At 39.4% G+C, this 22,651-nt stretch overlaps 1 protein-coding gene across 1 annotated transcript; it reads right to left on the reverse strand.

The window, feature by feature from the left end:
- Positions 1 to 16,577: 16,577 nt before the first annotated feature.
- Positions 16,578 to 17,357, reverse strand: LOC150075070 (uncharacterized). The gene has a single exon (XM_090389079.1). It carries the CDS (start codon positions 17,355 to 17,357, stop codon positions 16,578 to 16,580), a length of 780 nt encoding a protein of 259 aa, XP_090245205.1.
- Between the last annotated feature and the right edge of the window lie 5,294 nt (positions 17,358 to 22,651).

Consider the following 22,651-nt stretch of genomic DNA (forward strand, 5'->3'; position numbering starts at 1 on the left):
AACTATGGTTTTGTACTGTTTAAAATATTGAAATGACTAGATAGAACAAATAAAGTTTAATCGAATAAATAATTACAATGTATAAAATATAATATTAAACTGCAGGATACTATTTACAATAAAACAATGAAATTAAAATACTAGATGATAAAAGCGCTAAAAATATACCGTAGCTTTCAAAGGCATCTGCCTCCTTTTTCAACACTAGGGTTTTATCGCACAGCACATCCTTAAATATCAGCAGGGTCACGGCTCTCAGCACTTGGTTCCACAGGAGCATGGGCAGTATTCTCCTCATGTGTACTGAAACCGGAAAGATTTAGTCAGGAGTTATGGCCGTTGTGTGTTGCAGTGCATCTGAGAGTTTCAGAAGTGCAGTATAAGAGAAGCCAAGCAGGGACAGCATTTGAGGTTTACATATCGTTGAAAAGCATATGGGCTTCCCGTGGATTTCAGTTTCAATTACACCCCATGGATTTCAAATTCAGTTTCGCTTCACAGCATTTTTCTTTGAAGATGGTGAATTTGTCAATTCCAAAAGGCCATGGCAATAAGGGTACCCAAAGTCAGTAAACCCTCATGACAATGAAAATCTGCAATTATAGGGATACCATCTTCTGCACTCATAAAAAGAGGACATTTACATGTTTTGTGGTGAATAAAAGAGGACAAAAAGTTCACCTTGGATTAAAAAAGAGGACAAATATATTATATAAATTATAAAATAAAGACAATGTAAACCACATTTACTGATGTTTAGGATTAGTACATTCATATTTGTCTTGAGAAATTATTTCTTTCAATAGCTCTGGATTGCCTCTGAAATATGTGTAAAAATCAACGCATGATGTATGTTTGAAATTGTACTGCAAAAACAAAATACCTTTTACAGAATTGACATTTTACCTATTCCTTTCTTTTGCCCACTGACTTTGCATTAGAGAGAATACTCTCTCTACATTTGTATTGTGAGGAGGAATTGCAAAGAAAAACTGGGCAATTTTCAACAATTCTGAATGGAATTCAATATTTTTTGAATTACTAAAATATTTGGCCCAATTTTCATATATAAGCATGTTTTTAAAGTCTTTATTATTCATTTGACCCTCAAAAAATTTCTTCAAATTGTTAAATTGGTCAAAACACTTAACATCATTAATTGTTACCCCTTTGACAATCAAGTAGGAAATAGAACATTCTGTATCGTTCCATCTTGGTACTCCATCCATTTTCAGCCATATAAAACAAGAAATGGATTTCATACGGTGAAGCCACTTATCTAAATATTCCATGCAATTTCTATACAGATTTTTTGTATCACTAGAAAATTTTTCGCATTCAGGTACAAATCCTTAATCATTTTTTTTTTTTGTATAGCATTTCCTTTACTCTTAATGGCATGAAGTTGTGATCCATCCGTTTCGAGATAATTTCTTTCACTGGGACTATAGACATTTAGAACTTCTGCAGCTGAGTTACTTTCCCTTTCAATTCGTTGTATGTGTGTATGGAATACACTCATAAGTGATTGCATGAACCAAAGATGAATCTCACTAAATCCATTTTCAAAGAACCTTTTAATCACAATGAGAGGTTTTTCTTGGGACAGAAAATAAGCCTGCAAAGCTGTAAACATATCTATGAGCCTTGTGATGCTTGGAAATAATGAAAGCCATCTCCTCTTGCTGTGAGAAAGGAACTGTCTATATTCAATCTCAACAAACTCACAGTATTCTTTAAGCTCTTCAGTCCGGACTGTATAATTATGAAAATACTGGTAAATTTTAAAAACAATGTTCTCTACATCAACTTCCCAAAGTTCTATGGCATTCTGAAGACAATTGTTCAAAATATGTGCAGGGCAGCTCACTCCAATCAAAGTCTTGTTATGCAACAATTTCTTTAATTTTGCAAAGACATTCCCTTCTTCATTTCGTCTCAGTCTTCCAAACATTGTATTGCAGTTGTCCCCAGTGAACACAATACATTTTTACACAAACCATTGTTTTCAAGAGTTTCTTTAACATACGTAGAAATGGTATTTGCAGTCTCGTTAGGCATCTTCTGTAATTCAATTAATTTTGTAACCCTCCTTCATTTATATCAATATATTGAATAATTAACGGGAAGATTTTTTCAGAACCAGGATTACTTCCATCAGTTGAGATCCCACAGTATGCAATTTTATTTTCTTTTAAAGTTTTACAGTAACATTAAGAGATTGATTTGCAAGGTTTTTTTTTTTATGTGAACCCCAAACACGAGAGGTATTAGAACCTATAGTACTTAGTACCGTGCTTGGGTTGGAGGTTCAGAAGACGAAAGAAGATATTTGTTGACATTGGACTTGAACTTCTGAAGATTGTAAGTTTCAGGAAATACGTATGAAGGAAGGTTGTTCCAGAAAACGGCAGATAAATGAATAAATGAGGAAGATGAAAAGATGGTTCTGTGGGTTTGAAGTTAGACAGTAAATGGATGTTGGTTGGTGGCGGCACGTGTTCGGACTGTTTTGAAAGAGAGAGGGGGAATTATAGAAGCCAATTCAGAAGAACAGTGCCCATGGAAGTATCTGTAGAAGAGACATGCAGCAGAAACTGCGTCTATGAGAAAGCGAGTGGAGAGACTCTGTTAGAGATGAATCATTAATTAACCTAACTGCCCTCTTCTGAATGGAATCAAGAAGCCTGAGAGAGGTTTTAGGGGCACCACCCCAGATGTAGGAACAATATTCCATGGCAGGGCGGATTTGCAATTTATACAGAGTGAGCAGCTGTTTGGAAGAAAAGTAACACCGAGAGCGAAAGAGAAAACCAAGTTTTTTAGATGCAGAGGAAGCAATATTTGTAATGTGCTTGTGCCAAGAGAGATTAGAAGTCAGAGTAATCCCCAAAAGAGATTATCATTTTGCCTAGAAATCAGAGTGTCACTAAAGATAAGCATAGGAGCAGAAGAATCCTTTTTGCGAGATATAACACAAGACTGAGTTTTACAAGGGTTGAAATCAACTAAGTTGTCTTTGTCCCACTGGAAAATTACCTGAAGATCGGCATTTAAGGAATTGGTAGCAGATTTTCGAGAAGATGAAGCTGATTGGGCAGGAGGAGGTTTCTCAAAATGGAAAGTTGAATGCAATGTGCTATCATCGGCAAAACTATGGATAGGATTTCCATTCAATGGAAGAAGGTCACTGATATACAAGAGGAAAAGAGTGGGGGAAAGAACTGAACCTTGGGGGACACCGGCATTAGTGGAGAAGTTAAAAGACAAAGAGCCACCTACCATCACCCTCAGTGAGCGATCAGACAGAAAACTGGATAACCAATTACAAAAAACAGCGGCAAACCATAAGATGGGAGCTTGTTTAGAAGACCTTTATGCCAAACATGATCAAAAGCCTTTGAGATGGCAGGAGCAACTACTTGTGTTTCACCAAACCTTTCCATTGAATTGGTCCATAAATGGGTAACATAAGCCAGAATATCATCAGTAGTAGATAAGTTGGGGGTTTAAAGACATTTGCATAAAGTCTGGAGGGATTTAAACACATATGCATAAAGTCTGGAGGGATTTAAACACATATGCATAAAGTCTGGAGGGATTTAAACATATTTGCATACTGTGCCACGAGCGCTGGTGAGAAAATTATATTTAGTTCTTATTTCGACCCTAGATGGCGGCACATGCTTACAGAATTCTGTTTAGGTCGTATTTTATTCCCTAGATGGCGCCACGTGTATTTCTCTATTTTTTTTTTTTTTTTTTTCCTCTCACATTCAGCATTACGGGTGGCAAAACACCATGTCCTCTCATAGTTCATTGAGTATTATTGTATATTTTCTTTGGCGTGTGTCTTCTAATAGTTTTTAAACCTTTATTGATCCTTTGATAAAAAGAATGTTCCTTGTCTTGTCATAGTATTTAATAACTAATCCACCAGAGTCTTTTTTCTTGTGTGTGTGTGTGTGTGTAAACCTTTTTATAGGTTCGTTTCCTTAGAGATTCATCCGGAAGATACATTTTTTTTTAAATTCGAGCCTTTTTATTATTATTGTATATCTTCTGATATTTTTTTGTGTAAACTCTTTTTATTATTGTATATCTTCTCATATTTTTTAATCCTTAATTATTGTCTTAACTTATGTGTGTAAACCATTTTATTGACACATTTCCTAAAATCGAAAAAAAACTCAAACACCAAAGAAAATTTCTGCTTTTTAATGAACATTTTTAAAAAAGGTACATCTATGAACAAACAGTAACATTTTCAGATGTGTGGAAGCATTCCATCCTCTAATCCTCATGCTGCTGTTCCGAGATAATAATAATCACTATCAGAATGATGACAAATATAAGTAGTGCGATGTCTTCGACACTGTCCATTCCTACCTGTGGAGATAGAGAAATGTTAGCAGACTATTATAATCTTAAAGTAATAGGTAGTTTCAGTTCTATTGATGCTCTTCAAAAACATACTAAATTACCAAGACGTGTTGTGCGCCAATTCCTAGCTAGTCAACCTACTTACGTGAGACATCGACAGCAAAGAATTAATTTTTGGAGGAACCAAATTATAGTTCCCGGACTTAATCACACTTTTCAATGTGACCTGGGTGACCTGTCGGCTCTCGCCGACTCAAACGATGGATATCGTTACCTTCTGGTTTGTGTGGATTGCTTCTCGCGATATTCTTGGGTCAGAAAACTGAAAAGCAAAAAATCCAACGAGGTGGTGCAGGCATTCAAATCTATTTTCAAAGAAGAAACACCATTTTGTGTTAACACCGACCAAGGAAAAGAATTAACTAATGCTCCTCTTCGTCGGTTATTCCAATCCCTTGGTATCAATTTCTATACAACAAGATCAGAAAAGAAGGCAGCTATTGCCGAACGGTTCATTCGGACACTGAAAGAAAAAATTTATAAGTGGATTTCTTATTCCAAAAGTCAGAAATATATTCACGTACTCGATGATTTTGTGGCTACGTATAATCGTACTACCCATCGTTCTATAGGTTATGGCCCCTGTAAACGTCACTCTTGCTAATGAAGAAGAAGTGTATAATAGACTCTACCACAGCCATACCAAAACCCTGAAACCGAAATTTAAAATCGGAGATAGAGTTGTTTTGAGCAGCGGGTCTCACCCTTTTTGCAAAGGTTACTGGGGGAATTGGACGAGAGCAGTGTTTACTATTACACGTGTTTTGAAGCGTAACCCTGTTGTGTACAGTGTGACAGGCCGTGATGGTGAGCAGATAGAAGGAACGTTTTACGAAACACAGTTACAGAAAGTTAACTTTGACGATAATCTTCCCCCCTGACGTCTACCCCGTCGAAAAGGTACTTAAACAAAAGACAGTTAGAGGACAACGTCAGTTATTAGTCAAATGGTTAGGCTCCCCACAAAGCTTCAACAGTTGGGTCAGCTCACAAGATGTTTTTCCTTACACTACCCAGCAATGCTAGTATGGATCTGCATCCCAGAAATTCTCAGTCACAATTCACAGTGGAACTGCCTAATGTTGTTTCTCTCTCGGGCAAATGGGAAGTAGCACTAGCCGAAGTACATTTCCCTCTTTCATGGGATAATATGGGATAGGAGGGAGTATATGATGAGAGCCTTGTCGATCAATTCGGCCCTGGAAAGATTGTGCAAGGCTCAAGGGGTAGAATTTTTTCCAGCCTGGACTGTACTTGTTAACAGGAGAGATTGCTTCTACAGGGATGGGATACACTTAAATAGAAAGGGTGCAAGAATATTTGCTGATGCTATCGAGGCAGTGTTAGGTGGGTCGGAAAACTGCTAGTTTGGGGGGAGACAAAGACCAATAGATTGATAGTAGCCACTGGCAGAGGTGAAAGAGATTCTTGCACTGCTTCTATTAGAATGAGCAGAAGCCTGAAAAACAAGATGCATGGTATTTCAGAGACTGCTGGGAGCCATTGCGGTACAAGTAAACACATGGGTTGTGTTAGGGTAGCTAAGAATAGAAACAGGTGCAGGTATACTTGCGTGTACACCAATGCTAGGAGTTTAGTAAATAAATTTGATGAATTTGAGGTATTACTCAAAACATCGAAGGCAGATATTGTTGGGATATCAGAGACGTGGTGTCACACAGATATAAGGGATGCGGAACTGCAATTTGGGGAGTACAACGTCTACAGAAAGGATAGACAGGATAGGAAGGGGGGAGGTGTTATGCTATTAGTTAAGAAACACATAAAAACCAAGGAAGTGAAGCCAGTCGACATCGCTGGACAGTGCAGTGTGGAGTCAGTTTGGTGTGACATAAACATTGGGAGATCAAAATTGAGAGTAGGAGTGTGCTATAGGCCTAATGACTCTGATGAGTATAATAAGGAACTGTACAGGGAAATACAATGGGCCAGTAAATCAGAGTGTCTTATAATGGGAGATTTTAATTTCCCAGATAATGACTGGAATTTGGGGGCTGGATACTCACACACTAGCAGGGCTTTTGTGGATTTATTGGATGATTGTTTTCTACATCAGCATGTTCGGGAGGCAACTAGAGGGAGCAATACTCTTGATTTGATTATCAGCAGTGATTCTTCATGCATTAAGAATCTGCAGATAAATGAACCACTAGGTGGCAGTGATCACAGTGTGCTGAAGTGGGATTTACTCAAAGAGGTAACTACCATTAGGGGTAAAGGGAAGGGTTATTGCTTCCGTAAAGGCGACTACGATGGACTGAGACAGTATTTAAATTCTATACAGTGGGACCAACTGATGATGTTACCAACAGCAAATTCAAAATGGGAAGCATTCAAAGAACTTATCTTGGAAGCTACTAGGCTTTACATACCAACTAAGAAATATTGTTCAAGGTTTAGGCCAAAATGGATGTCAGATGAACTAATGAGGCATATGGCAGAGAAGAAAAATGCATGGGATACTTACAAATTAACACATGACACAGAAGCCTATGATAGATACAAGTTGATATGCAACCAAGTTACAAAGGAGGTTAGGCAGGCGAAGGCAGATTACGAGAAATCCTTGGCAAGGGATGCAATGAAAAACAGCAAAGAGTTCTTTACTTATGTAAACTCTAGAAGGAGAGGGATGAATCAGATTGGTCCTCTTGATATTGATGGGTCAAGTGTTGATGATCCTGCTCAGGTAGCTAACAAACTAAATGAATATTTTGCATCGACATTCACACATGAGGAGTTATTCAGCGAGGGGAATGCCAGAGGTGTATTCAACTCTAGCAGTAAGTTACAGAATCTTGAAATAACTGGGAGTAAAGTGGAGGAGAAACTGTTGAAGATAAACACAAGAAAGGCACCCGGGGTGGATGGGATCTATCCAGTTATATTAAAGGAGGCAGCAAAGGAAGTAAGCAAACCCTTAGCCATAATTATGAGAGCTTCCTTGGACTCAGGGGAGGTACCCATAGACTGGAAATGTGCAAATGTGACCCCAATTCACAAAGGAGGATCAAAGGCTGACACAAGTAATTATAGACCTGTGAGCTTAACTTCTGTTCCAGGAAAATTAATGGAGGCACTGGTTAAAGAAGCACTGCAGGATCATTTAGACAAGACTTCAGTTATAGCTCAGACACAGCATGGTTTTGTTAAGGGGAAGTCTTGCCTGACCAACTTGATTGGATACTATGATGCAGTCACAAAAGAACTGGATGCAGGGAATAACTTTGATATTATATACTTGGATCTTAGAAAGGCTTTTGATACTGTTGCACATGGAAGACTGCTACACAAATTGGAGCAGTGTGACATTGGAGGCAAATTACTGCTATGGATAAAGGGGTGGTTGAGGGGGAGAAGACAGAGAGTGGTAATCAATGGACACTGCTCATCGTGGACTGATGTTATTAGTGGAGTCCCTCAGGGCTCAGTGTTGGGTCCATTATTGTTTTCTGTATTTATAAATGATATTGATGATGGTATATCGGGATTAATGTCCAAGTTTGCAAGGTTGGCAGGGTTGTCAAGGACACTACTGACACTATGCTGCTGCAACAGGATCTGGAAAGGTTGAGCAGATGGGCTGAGAGGTGGCAAATGAAGTTTAACATTGACAAATGTAAAGTACTACACATGGGAAACAGCAACCCCAGAGCAACGTATCAACTCTGTGGTACAACACTGACAGTGGTAGAGAATGAAAGGGACTTGGGGGTGGTTGTGCAGGCAGATATGAAGTTCTCTGAGCAGTGCAGACGGGCTGCAAGAGTAGCTCATGGAGTATTGTCAATGATATACAGGAATTTTTCCAGCAGGGATAAGGAGGTGATTATTCCATTGTATAAGGCAATGGTCAAGCCACATTTAGAGTACTGTATACAGGTCTGGAGGCCTCATTTCAAGAAGGATGTAGAGCTGCTGGAACGAGTACAGAGAAGGGCAACAAGATTAGTGAATGGAACAAAGTGGTGCTCTTACGAAGAACGGCTTAAGTTTTGCAAATTACAGTGTCTGGAGACTAGGCACCAGTGAGGTGATCTGATAGAGGTGTATAAAGCCTTGAATGGTTTAAGCATGCTCAATGCTGATGGGATTCTTCCTCTAGCTCAGAATAATCACCTGAGAGGGCATAAATTCAAATTGAGGAAAGACAGATGTAGGATAGACGTGCGGAAATTTGCCTTTAGCCAGCGGGTGGTTGGTTGGTGGAACAGACTTCCATCCCTTGTGGTGGAGGTTGATAGCCTAAATAAGTTTAAGGCTCAGCTGGACAGGTATTTTGAACGAACGGAGGGGTGAAGTGGAAGTGGTTTTTTTTTTTTTTTTTTTTTTGGCTGATGCTGCATAAGCTTGCTTTCTTGCATCAAATGCCTCTACTAATGCTAATATCTCCGATGGATGGAACATATTGTCACTGTACCCAAAAAGAAAAAAGAAATCAGGGCGATGACAGTATTAAAAGAAAAGTATACCACTTCCTCAAAACTTATCGACGATGTTAATTCTGTCGACAGTGACATTCAACTGAAAGTGAAAACAGACGGAACGAAAGAACAGTTCACGTTAAGGGTGAAGAACGAGGGTATGGTGAAAATCCCTAAAGTTTTTACACGGGTTATAGGTCTCGATAAGACATTTAGCGAGGATCAAGGAGGGTTCCATATTTTCAGAAATTATCATGTCGGCGAGTGGGTTTCCAAGAAGGAAATCACAATGCCTAAAGAAACATCCAATAGAACGATCACATATCGGGGTGTGAAAGCAGAAGCTGTTCAGGTCTGTAAACTACCACGAGGGAGCTACAAAAGTATATCCCAGATGCTTAACACCATGATGAAACTGGCCCCCCAACTCGACGCAAAAGTGAACTCCCATAGGTATAGTGTCTATCGAAATCGATCCTTCAGTTTACCTTCGCTTCCCAAAAACAGGGCTCGGTCAGATGTTAGGTTTCAGAAAACTAGGCAGAGACTTAGAAGGTAGAGTTTACGCTAAGTACCAGGCAGATATATATAGAGGCGCCAGTTCCTATTTCGTTTATTGTAACTTAATCGAGGATCAGATTGTGGGCGATACAAAAGCACCACTGTTACGTGTCGTATCGTTTTCCAATAACGGAGAGTTCTCGCATTTAGATTATTATCCCCTCCAGTTAAGAACGTTCCATACCGTTACCATCCAAGTGCGTACAGATAGCGGTGAATTCGTGCCGTTCAGTGACGGAAAGACTACAATTAAACTCCATTTCTGTGAACGATGAATGCGTACGTCCATTACTACACAATGCAAGCAGGGGGGAACCCCTACTTCGCTGGGCCCTCTATCCAGAGAGGTTACGGTTTAGGAAGCATCTTCCGAACAGCATTCCGTTTTCTCACACCGATACTCAAGCCTGCAGCAGCTTTCATCGGTCGACAAGTACTGTCGGCAGGACGTAATATTGTTGATGATGTCATATCAGGTGTTATACCTAAACGTTCGTTTTTAAATCGTGTATCAGAAGTCGGGCAAGCCATTAAAGACAAGGTGCGTAATCATCGAGGTGGTAAACGTAGACGCCGCGATATTTTCGATGGAAGTTATGATGTCTGAGTTGGATCTTTTCAGTAAACCTGCCACTAATATGTGTGTGTCGAACGGTCGTCGTATATTACTTTCCTTCCTCTAGCATCTGTAGATAGTGTAGGCCCGATCGAATTCTATATTCTGGGGACTTCAGAAGAGTATCTAGACCTCGGGAAAAGTTATTTGCGGTTGAAAGTACGAATCACGAGAAGCGATGGAAAAGATCTGGAAGAAAATGATAAAGTAGGAGTCGTTAACAATTTCTTTCACTCTCTATTCAGTCAAGTCGATCTCTTTGTACAAGACAAACTGATTAACCCATCGTCGAATACGTACCCTTATCGTGCATACCTGGAAACGCTTCTTAACTATGGATGAGAAGCCAAGAATTCGCAACTGACAACAGAGATGTACGTCAAAGATCAGTACCCCGATGTTAAACAGATGTTCGAGAAGGACGACAGTGGTATGTGCCAACGATCGAAATCCTTCTCAAAATCGAAAACTGCAGAGATGTTAGGAAGACTTCGACTCGATCTGTGTCACCAGTCTAAATATATAATGAATAACGTCTCCCTCCGTTTACGACTGGTAAGAAGTTCCCCCGAATTTTGTTTGCTTTCCAACGATTTGTCAACTGCCAAGTTGAACATTATGGAAGCAACGTTATTCGTACGTAAAGAGAAATTGAATCCTCAGATCCAACTCGCACACATCAGTGTTTTAGAGAAGAACCCGCTCGTGTACCCGATTAATCACGTGAACGTGAATACTTTTCTATTCCCAAAGGAATGGTAGATTCCACACGTGATAATAAATTCCTAGGACAAATTCCATCGCGTGTGATTGTGAGTTTGGTGTCAAGCGAAGGTTTCAATGGATCGTACGCTCGTAACCCTTTTAAATACTCTCACTTCAACCTGTGTTACTTACAAGTGACGGCCGATGGCATTCATTACCCGTCAATACCTCTGACTCCCGACTTCAAGACAGGACAGTATACGAGATCGTATCTGTCGCGGTGAAGACAGGATATTAGAGCTGGAAAAGGAATTAGAAAATGTGAATTGGAATATCATCGGTTTGGCTGAAACAAGAAGAAGAAATGAAGCACTTATAAGTTTATCAAGCGGAAATCTGCTGTACACCAATGGAAACAGTGAAAGGAGTGAAGGTGGAGTTGGGTTTCTCGTCCATAAAGATTTTATAAAGAGCATTTTGGAACTCAAAAGTACATCACCAAGGGTATCAAGACTAATACTCAAGATTTCTAAGAGGTACAAACTAAAGATTATAATGATTTATGCACCAACATCGAGCCATGATGATGAAGAGGTTGAAGAAATGTACACCGAAATTGAGAGTCTTATAGATGAGCAGAAAACCCACTACACTATTATCATGGGGACTTCAATGCTAAGGTTGGAAAAAGGCAAAACAGCACAGAAAGAGGAACTATAGGAAATTTTGGAATTGGTGAAAGAAATAAAAGAGGTGAAAGACTTGTGGAATTTGCAGAATCTCAAGGACTGTCAGTAATGAACACTTTTTCCAAGAAAAGGGTGAACAGAAAGTGGACATGGAAGAGTCCAAATGGATTAACAACTAATGAAATCGACTTCATCCTCACTAACAGAAGATATATTGTGAATGATGTTACCGTCCTGAATAAGGTAAATGTTGGAAGTGATCACAGAATGGTAAGATGTACACTTGATATAGATGTAGGAAAGGAAAGGAAAAAACTGACTCGAGTAAATAATACAAAGGTCTTTGAGATAACAGAGGAGGAGAAAAAGCAGTATGTACTGGAACTTAAGAACAAGTTTGAGCTTCTGCAGACTGCTCAGAACCAAGATATCGACGAGGAATATTACAACTTTCTGAAAGTGATAAAGCCTAAACAGGGAAAAAGAAATCCAAAGAAGAAAAAATTAGTCAAGAAACACTTGTCATGATGAACCGAAGACGACAAATGAAGAGCAAGAAAAACACTGACAGGGAGAAAATTGAGTATACTGAGTTATGCAAAGCCATTAGAAAGAGACTCAGAAAGGACATAAGAAGATTTAACACAAGAAAAGTAGAACAAGCATTAAGGGAAAACAAAGGATTTAAATCAGCAGCCATGAGCAGTAATACAGAAAGACAAATGATACTGAAACTGAAGAATAGCGATGGTGTACTTATAAACAGCAGAGAAGGCATAATTCAAATAGCAGAAGACTACTATAGAGAATTATACAAAGAGCGAGGGAATGATACCAGCAGTGGGGAAGATGGATTGCAAAGTAGCAACACATACGACATACCCGATATTCATCCTGATGAGGTAGAACATGCATTGAACAAAATGAAGAATCGGAAAGCCCCGGGGGAAAAAGAAGTTACTGTAGAGTTGTTAAAATTGGGAGGAAGAGACATAACACAAAAACTGGCAAGGCTCTTCACTAAGTGCATTAGAAAAGGTGTGACGCTTAAGCAGTGGAATAATACTATCATAGTTTTGCTGCATAAGAAAGGAGATAAATCAGAAATTGGAAATTATTGACCAATTAGCTTGTTATCCCACATCTACAAGTTGTTCACAAGGGTCATTACTAACAGATTAGAAAGAATACTTGATGAGAATCAACCGAAAGAGCAAGCTGGCTTTAGGACAGGATTCTCAACTATGGATCACCTTCACGTAATATCACAGCTAATGGAGAAAGCAAATGAATATAAAACACCATTATGCCTGGCATTTGTGGATTATGAAAAGGCATTTGGCTCCATACAGCATAAGGCAATGTTTCGGGCACTGGAAAGACAAGGCATAGATACCCCATATATTAGGATTTTGAAGAAAATATATGAGAATGCTACCTCCTTTATTAGATTAGACAAAGACAATAGGAAATTTAAAATCGAGAAAGGAGTTCGACAAGGAGACACAATATCTCCGAAGCTGTTTACTGGTGCCCTTGAGGAAGCTTTCAGAAGATTAGACTCTTCGCAGAAAGGAGTCAATGTGAACGGAGAGTACCTAAACCATTTACGATTTGCAGATGACATTGTGGTCATAAGCCACGATCCCAAAGAATTAGCGGTAAATCTTAATCAGTTATGCACAGTTAGTAAGGATTTTGGACTAAAGATGAATATGGCTAAAACAAAAGTAATGATGAACAAGTATGCCACAGAAAGGGAAATAATGATTGAAGGAGCAGTAATTGAAAAGGTGGAGTCATATACTTATCTGGGACAAGTTATTAGCTGTAATAATGATAAATGGCTGGAAGTCAAGAGAAGAATAAATTTTGGATGGATAGCATTCAGGAAATATAGTCACATACTGAAGAGCAATATCCCAGTTTGTCTGAAACGTAAAATAGTGAATCAATGTATACTCCCCACCATGACTTATGGAAGTGAAACTTGGGCACTCACCAAAAGAATGGAAGAGAAGCTGAGAACTACACAGAGAAGAATGGAACGAATTATACTGGGAATCAGACTGTTAGATAAGAAGAGAAACACATGGATTAGGCAGCAAGCTCAAGTAAAGGACATTCTTATCAAAACTAAAGAACTAAAATGGTCTTGGGCAGGACACATAGCTCGAAGACATGATGACAGATGGACTAAGAAAATAACAGAATGGTACCCAAGAGGAGCTAGAAGAAAACCTGGAAGACAAAGGCGGAGATGGATAGATGAAATTCATGAGTTTTTGGGTAGTAAATGGATGGCCAGTGCTCAAAACAGAAGGAACTGGAAAGTTGCTGGAGAGGCCTTCATCCTGCAGTGGATTGAAAATGGCTGATGATGATGATGATCTGTCGCTCTTCTCTTCATTAAATAAATGGACGGAAGACACCGGAAACGATTTGTCATATTCCGAGTATTCAGTCGGTAATGTATTGTATGCTTTTGACCTATCACCGGACGAAAACGCCATCGGTGAACACGTTAGTGCAATGAGACGGGGGAGAGTACATCTCGAACTGAAATTTTCCTCACCATTGCCTGAAAACGTCACTTGCGTCTTGTACAGTGAATTCGAGAACGTGGTTTCGCTGACAAAAGACAGATCTGTTCTTCTTGATTATGAACACTAAAGAAATAGCACGTTTGTTGGAAAGTGTTGTTAAAGATTACCCCATAAGTGTATGTGCTTGCGACGAATTGCCTACGAACATTCTTAGTAAACCGGTTCTTCTAGTTGTCAACACCGATCCCTCCGACAGACCAGGAACCCATTGGATAGCTATTTACCTCGGAAAAGAAGAAGCCGATTACTTCGACACGTTTGCCCGCCCCCCGCCCGAAGATTTTGCTGCGTTTCTGAAAAGGCAAAGTCGCAAGTGGACTCATAACAAGACTGTAATACAACATCGGGAATCTATAGCTTGTGGACTGCATTGTGTTTTCTTTTTAACCCATAGATGTCACGGTATTACTATGAGGCAGATTGTTAACGAATGTTATTGTAAAAATTTGTGGGGCAATGATATTATTGCCACTTTAGATGTAATCGATCATATAAATAAACAAATTAAAAAAAAAAAATTGTCTACTTACATGCTTACCCACTGTATTTTCCTTCCTCTCAAGCGATGGGGAGACGTCAGAATCGACGGTTTCTTCCTTGCCCGTTTGGGCGCTCGTTTTTCCCCGGCCGCCGCGGGAGGGAGCACGAGGGCCTCCGGAGGAGGCCCTCTTTTCTTCTTCAGCCCCAGAAAAGCCTGCAATGTTTGAAGGTAGGCCTTCACCTTGGATTCGATCGACATGTCCTGTCTCTTCAGAATTTCGGACATCTCTTCATCCAGAGAAATCATCCGTTGGTGTTCTGGTGGTGCCAGTAGTAAATATTTTTTGAACGAGTTGTTCATTTTCTTATTAGCGATGTTATCAGTGGAATTATCAGACTGCCTAGTAAGGGAAGCAGTGCTCCTCCTTGCTGGGTAATAAGTCTCCATTGCCGTGTGAAGGGGACCGTTTTATCCGCTAGAACACGCAGCAGTTTCTTTTTGCGCTGCAGTCTAAGACGTTCTTGGGGGATGAGCGGTATGTTACCTCTTAGTAAATTCTTACACATTTCGCACAAAACCGTGACCTGAGAATGTGATGCCTGTCTCAAAATTGTATTTGCTTGCTTGGGGCTGGCACTAGACAAACACCTGATGACGTCACTATGTTTTCGGAGCCTTTTAGCCATGAGGGTACATATGCGATTGACGGGCCGGCCTCTGGTAACATGCACGTGCGCAGACGTAATTGTTCTGGCGTATCTTGTCGAAAGTCCAGTAATAAATATGAGAACGGTTTTTCTGTGGCCTCCATATAAATTTCGACTAGAACACTCGAACGCCCTGGAAATACTTGCGAGGCTAGGTGAGATATTTGTCGGGAATCTCTGGGATTTGTAAAAACGATTAAATAGTGTGAGTTAAGACTGATGGTCCTATATTGACTACCCTGACAGAACAAATTTTGGGAGAGAAGACATATACTTGTGTTCCTGTGATGGCTTCCTTTAATGAATATTTCAGCGATTTCGGAACTGTCTTTAGCAACGTGTAGAAGATCGTCGATTATAATTAGATTTCTGACATGTCTATCGACTTCGGGCAGTTTCAAGCCTTTTACGAATTCCACGTGTGGAAACTGTAAGAAGGGGTTCTGCTCTTCCGAGTAGCAGTAAATTATTCTCTCCGGAGGAGGTGAAATTAGCTGTTCGCTGTTTTTCATAAGGGACAGAATGAAGGCTGTTTTACCCCTTTGAGTACCACCGGCCGCAACACATGTGAAGGGGTGGATAAAGGAACACATAGTGACAGAGTTATAACCGACGAATCGTTTTTGATTGTGTTTTTCACAGAAGTATCCATATGGGAATGTACGGGTGCCCTCTCCAACTATGCGCTTCTTAAATGTGAAACCATACCGCCTAGTTAACGATGTATGGAGTAGCTTGCACTGCCATTTGTCACGCTTCACGTTGAACGGTACAGGAACTGTTACTTCAACCTGTTCACCCATCGCCGCTGATCACATTACATCCAAGTTTATGAGTCGGCTGTTGTTCTCGTTTAGGGTAATGCCTTTACATTTTGTTACAGATTTGCCTGAGCGTGTTCTGTACGAATACGATTTGGGTCCTGAAGTAGCGAATTCTAAAATAATGTCACCTTCCGATTCATCTACTAGTTCACCTAGTGAGTGGCCTGTAGATGGAAGTGTATCGCCTGGTTTATATGAGAATACCATACTATCAGTATCTGTATAAATTAAACGCTCTCCCAGAGGTGCGATGGCTTTATACAGTTAAATTCGTCCGTATGAAGCAACAAAGGACCCTATTACAGCGTTTCCTTTGCGATATGGGGCTTCTGTACCTTCAAGAACGCTGTATGCTATCAGCATTTTTTCTTCAGTGACTAGTCGCGCATCGTGAATAATTTTACCATCATCCAGGAAGTGTTCAACTACGCTTGAGTAGGACGAGCATAGAACAGTATTTACTCGATTTGTTCGCATGGCAAGCCTACCTCACAAAGAATTCATACATAGCTTTCCCAGAGCACGTTTGGACGTGTTTTTTTTTTAATTTGTGCAGGATCAAGTGAAATACCTTCCTTCTGATTTAATTCTTGGATGTAGGTGTCACGATCGACACCCTGAGGCCACCCCGAAGCCTCTTGTTTAATTTTCAAGAAGGAATCGATATACCCTCCAAACAACGATTCATGTGTTTCATCAAAGTGCCACACTTCGTAGAATTCGACAACTTTGTAGCTATAGTCACGTGCTAAATCTAGTTCTGGAGTTGTCCATACACCTTTTATGGTCGTATCTTCGTGATTACAGAGAGTTGATTCCTCCTGAGCACATTTTGCACACAGAGGAAAAATTAATTTTCCATTACATGTTATCGGTAATATTGGAAGAAACAACTTCTCTGGTGCTTGCACACGTGCACTAGCAATGCCAAAGTATGCTCTGTTGCTGTAATCGAAATCTCTCAGAATAACATTTGGATGGCCGCGAGGATACACTCCATATTTACACACCCAGGGGTATAGGGAGCAAAAATCCCCATAATGAATCTGCTCGTTTTCATCTGCTTTGTGGTATAGTTTAAAACAATCCACATGACCACCTCTGAGGGCACTTCTAGGGGTAATTGGTTCTGTTATATTAAAACTGGCTACAAAGGCATTCAAGACGGGGTTATTTTTTCTCATTTCGTCGAATTGACATTCCCATATGGAAACCATGTAGTTGCCTTGGTTTTTCAGAAACGTTTCGCGATCCAACGTTTCTTCATAGAGAACTGACATGGGTAGATTTCTGTTTGTCTGTAGCGTATTACCTCGATAACAGATCCTACATCCTTGAAAATAACAACCATAAAATTCGTAAACTGTTTTATCTCAGATCCCATCGACGAAAAAGGGCCCAATCCGCGTCTCGCCCGCCACCGAACGGGCATGTCGTATCGGTGCGTTCTCTTGTTGTTCTAGCCACGACAGCCATGCAATTGCTTTTCGACTTTGGACGTTCGACCCGTGATACCCCCCCTGGGGGGAGAATAGCCATTGTGTTTTGGGGTAGAAAGTTTCTAGCGAAAATCCTACTACACGTTCCTGCAATGGTGATATCTTGGTTGAACGGATCGACGTCGGAGATTTCGATTAGGAGAGCTCTGAACTTATTACAGCTGTCACGTAATACCCGTACATCGTCAAGTGTATAGGCAATGAGCTCTGCCTTTAAGTCGTACGATTGGTCTTTCTTCTCACAGTACCATGTTTGGAACTCTACACTATCCTCCTTCGACATAAATTCAGGTTTGAAATGTTTTTTGTCTGGAATAGGACCCACGTAATCTGTAGTTTGTAGAGTATGGAATGCATGTGGAAAGAATCCTTTTCGAACCTCATGTAATTCGAACATTGCAGGTAACCTCCTAAGGGGAACTGATAAGTACGAATAAGAATCTAAGAAGATGAGATTTAGTTTCAAATGATAAATTCCTAATATTTTAGAGCCATCAAAAATAACTCGAGGTTCGAAGTTCTTACCGTAGAGGTATGTCAGTACGAAGTAACCATCGAAGCCTCGCAAATTGTGTGCTATTATCAGCACATCTTTGTATTTGGGTTGGATGTGGCTAATGTTTCGACCATCGCGACCGCGTTTTGACGATTCACGAAATCCAAAAATCTCGTCCAGGAATGCTGTGACACAGTTGGGTCCCTCATATGAACGCAGTTCTTCTCCAAAGCTTGCTACACAGAGCACTGGTATATGCTCACCCTGATGCAACACCGTCTCTGTGTCGAAATAAATTATAGATACGTTTTTTTTAGGGTCTGCTGGTTTCTGAACATAGCAGTGCTGTGGCATGTGAACTATCTTACATTTTTCGCAATAATCCAGGGGTTTGCATTTGTGTTGTTTCCGTGTGAGGAACGTTCGCAAACACTCACGACAGCGGTGATATGTCGAGCAATGGTTGTTTTTTTTTATGAGCGTCGAAACAGATATTTCCTCTGTAATACCGAAAACAATCACTACACAGCACCAAATCGCCACTATGATACTCACGTGTTCGACACCTATTGCATGAATGAGTATGAAATCTTTCAATGTTTTGGAATGTTTTAAAACACAGTGAGCAGCAATAATCTGCTCCAAATAATGCTTTCACAGACCGTACTACATTGTAGTGTTTACCAATACACAGTAGAAATATTTGTTTCTCTGCTTCAGGACCCCTGTAAATAACATCAAACTCGTTTTCAGCTGACAGTACAAGTATCTGAAACTCGGGAGTAAGAACCCGTTGGAATTTTTGTAGTTCTTCCAGTCCACACAATGTCTCGGAAATGCCTGCTTTTTCATGCAATTGCTTGGCTCTCCAAGTCTGCAAACCATTTCTGTCTTCGCGAACTTTTCTGTACGTAATAGCGTCGTCTTGTTTGGCTGAAATAGCTGTTACTATTGCACATCCCATGCATATATTATCATTATTCCTAATTTTGACAACGCACTTCTTCTTTTCTAAGAAACTGTTTAGATGTACAATAGTTCTTTTTTTTATATTTTTAGAATGACCAGCACCACCTTTATTTGATATGTTTATTAGAACAATATCGATTGAGAGAGAGTCTGTTATCAGAAAGCCACTTCGCGACTGATCTACACTGAAAAATGCATCCATAATGTCAGTTCTGATATCTTCATAAATGGAAGATTAATCGATGTTTTTAGGGAGTCGGCGTTTACACACAAACGAACATGGCTAAATTCCTCTCCCTTGTTTACATGCCCGATAATTTGCTTAAACATTTGTTTGAACAATAGAAAAAATTGTTCCCCTGCAAGCAAATGCAGGTCTTGGTATTTGCACGTGTAAGTTTTATACTTAGTTTTATATTTAGAGGAAAACTTCTCTGATCTTTCACTGATTTCGTAGAATCGTTCGTATGTTTCCTCACCCCTACCAATTTGAATCTGAAAAGAAATAAAAAAAAAAAAAAACTTAACGTTTTTGGAATTTGGATTGTAATTCTACATATGAAATTCTGAATAAGACTTACAGGCCCTCCCCTCGGCACGTTGAGACAATGAAAAGAATTCTGCATTCTGAAAATGAATATTACACATTGTTATAAAAACTGTATTTTTATCACTTTTAAAATAAAAAGTGATAAAATAGGAGGAAATTCACTCACCTCAGTATACTGTACACTATTCGTATACAGTATTTCAGCTTCAATAACTTCAGCAAGACTAACAGCTTCAGTCTCCAGGGTATCATCATCACACATCCAAGTGTCCATTTTTTTCTCTAACGATTCTGTGACGGGGGTTGCCTTTTAAATTTTCTCCAGTAACACTACGATGTTCTCTGTCCTCGATCCGACTATTGTTGTCAAAAGGAAACTTGTTCCGAAATAGTACCACATCCTGTAAGAGTGTGGTGGGAGGTTGCCTTTTAATCTTTCTCCAATAGCACTATGACATTCCATGTCCTCGATCCCACTATTGTTGTCAAAAGGAAACTTGTTCCGAAATAGTACGATATCCTGTAAGAGCTCTGTTATTAGGCGGTTTTCCTTCTTTTCTGACCTTGTTGTGTAGAAATTGATACCAAGGGAGCATTAGTGAATTATTTTCATTGCTTGGTATTAACACAAATAATCCGATAAATTTGTGTTAATCCCGAATTAACACAAATATCGATGACACACGTCTTCTTGAGTTATATTATTAGTCGCATAACCTGGTTGGGGACTGCTTTATATATGACTGTTATACGTTCTATCGCTACATTTGCCATTTTTCCACAACTGTTAAGATGAGTTCCGCTACAAAGAAGAACTATGTGTTTTTTCGTCGCCTCAGCTCGAGCACTATTTTACGAGTTCTCCTGCTTGATTTCGAAGTATCGATCGTTTTGGAATGTGCCTCCAATTATCTAAAACTAACGGCAGATCAATGGAGTAAGATAACGTTAAAATGGCCTGAAGTATTACTATTAGTTCGGGGTCATGCACATGAAACTGTTACATTTACAGGCGGCTTGGTGATTGAGACAGATGCTGGTCGTGCTACAATTTCCAATGGTGGGTTATGCGAATTTATTCTCGACTTGAGTGAATGTGAGTCTCTTTCACATAAAATAGTCTATGTCGACCAGTTTGTATCTGTGCTTGGGAATGAAACTAAGCTATTCACTTTGATGCAAGAATCTCTGATGGATGAACTGAACTCCGCTCGAGAACGTTTGCGACAGCGTCGGGGCTTCACCTCCAGTGATATCACATTTCAAGAAGCCTACGAGTATATGGTTCGACATCTGATTCCGTATAACGTGGTAACAGACTTTATGGCTAGATGTACTTTGCAGCAGAAAGAATCAGAATTTAATCCTTATAATATTCTGCAGGCAATACTTGGGATGATATCAGAGTTAAGGAAGAGTTATATTGAACGATATGCTCATTTATTCCCATTTCATTAGACTGTGCCTTTTTGATTATTAAAAGGCTGTTCGTGTTTTTCTTTAATTATATACATGTCTAATTAAAAATGTATTTCGAAAGAGCTGAAATGTACCTCGTAAATGTACCTTTTAAAACTGTTCATTAATACTGTTTGTTCATAGATGTACCTTTTTTTAAAAATGTTCATTAAAAAGCAGAAATTTTCTTTAGTGTTTGAGTTTTTTTTCGATTTTAGGAAATGTGTCAATAAAATGGTTTACACACATAAGTTAAGACAATAATAAAGGGTTAAAAAATATGAGAAAATATACAATAATAAAAAGCGTTTACACAAAAACAATAATAAAAAATATGAGAAGATATACAATAATAATAAAAAGGCTCTAATTAAAAAAAAATGTATCTTCCGATTGAATCTCTAAGGAAACGAACCTATAAAAAGGTTTACACACACACACAAAAGAAAAAAGACTCTGGTGGATTAGTTAATAAATACTATGACAAGACAAGGAACTTTCTTTTTATCAAAGGATCAATAAAGGTTTAAAAACTATGAGAAGACACACGCCAAAGAAAATATACAATAATACTCAATGAACTATGAGAGGACATAGTGTTTTGCCACCCGCAATGCTGAATGTGAGAGAAAAAAAAAAATAGAGAAATACACGTGGCGCCATCTAGGGAATAAAATACGACTTAAACAGAATTCTGTAAGCACGTGGCGCCATCTAGGGTACGAAATAAGAACTAAATATAATTTTCTCACCAGCGCTCGTTGCACAGTATGCAAATGTGTTTAAATCTCTACAGTCTTTATGCAAATGTGTTTTTTCTCACCAGCGCTCGTTGCACAGTATGCAAATGTGTTTAAATCTCTACAGACTTTATGCAAATGTGTTTAAAGCCCTCCAGACTTTATGCAAATGTGTTTAAACCCCCAACTTATCTACTATCAGTGGTTCGACACTGACGGAATCCATAATGGCGATCGTTGATCAGACTGAAGGTTTCTAGGTAGTTTAAGAGTTGGCGGTTAATTGATTTCTCTATTACTTTAGAAAGAGTAGAAGTAATTGCAATGGGACGATAATTGGATGGAAGGGATTTGTCACCCTTTTTAGGAACTGGCTGGATATGAGCAAATTTCCAAGCAGAAGGAAAAACAACTTTGGAATAAGAAAGTGAAAATAGGCGGCAAAGAATAGGAGTAAGTTCAGGAACACAGGTTTTGAGAACAAGTAGAGAAATACCATCAGGACTGGAGCTTTTTTTAGCATCAAGATTCATCAAAATCCTTCTGATATCCTTTTGACAGAAGACCACAGGAGGCATTGAATGGAGCGTGTTGGGAATGGTGGGAGGTGTTTTACCAATATCGTTAATGTATGAGTTGAAAGAAAAATGGAAGGCTAGCAGGTCAGCTTTATCCTTGGCTGAAGTGACAACAGAACCATCTGGTCTGGACAGAGGTGGGAGCAGAGATGGGTAAAACCTGCGGCCAATAGCTTTGCAAGAGATCAGTATGCTCGGCTACCATTAGGACAAGAAGCAAGTTTTCTATTCTTAGCCTGTTCAAAACTCTAGTTTGGACTGATTAATAACTGCTTTACAATTGT

This window comes from Mastigoproctus giganteus, chromosome 14 (assembly GCF_048544385.1).
Source record: "Mastigoproctus giganteus isolate SK-2022 chromosome 14, ASM4854438v1, whole genome shotgun sequence".
Lineage (NCBI taxonomy): Eukaryota > Metazoa > Arthropoda > Arachnida > Uropygi > Thelyphonidae > Mastigoproctus > Mastigoproctus giganteus.

Bases quoted from the DNA above. Each gene is read 5' to 3' on its own strand.
- LOC150075070 (XM_090389079.1), bottom strand. From the start codon at position 17,357: ATGTCAGTTCTCTATGAAGAAACGTTGGATCGCGAAACGTTTCTGAAA.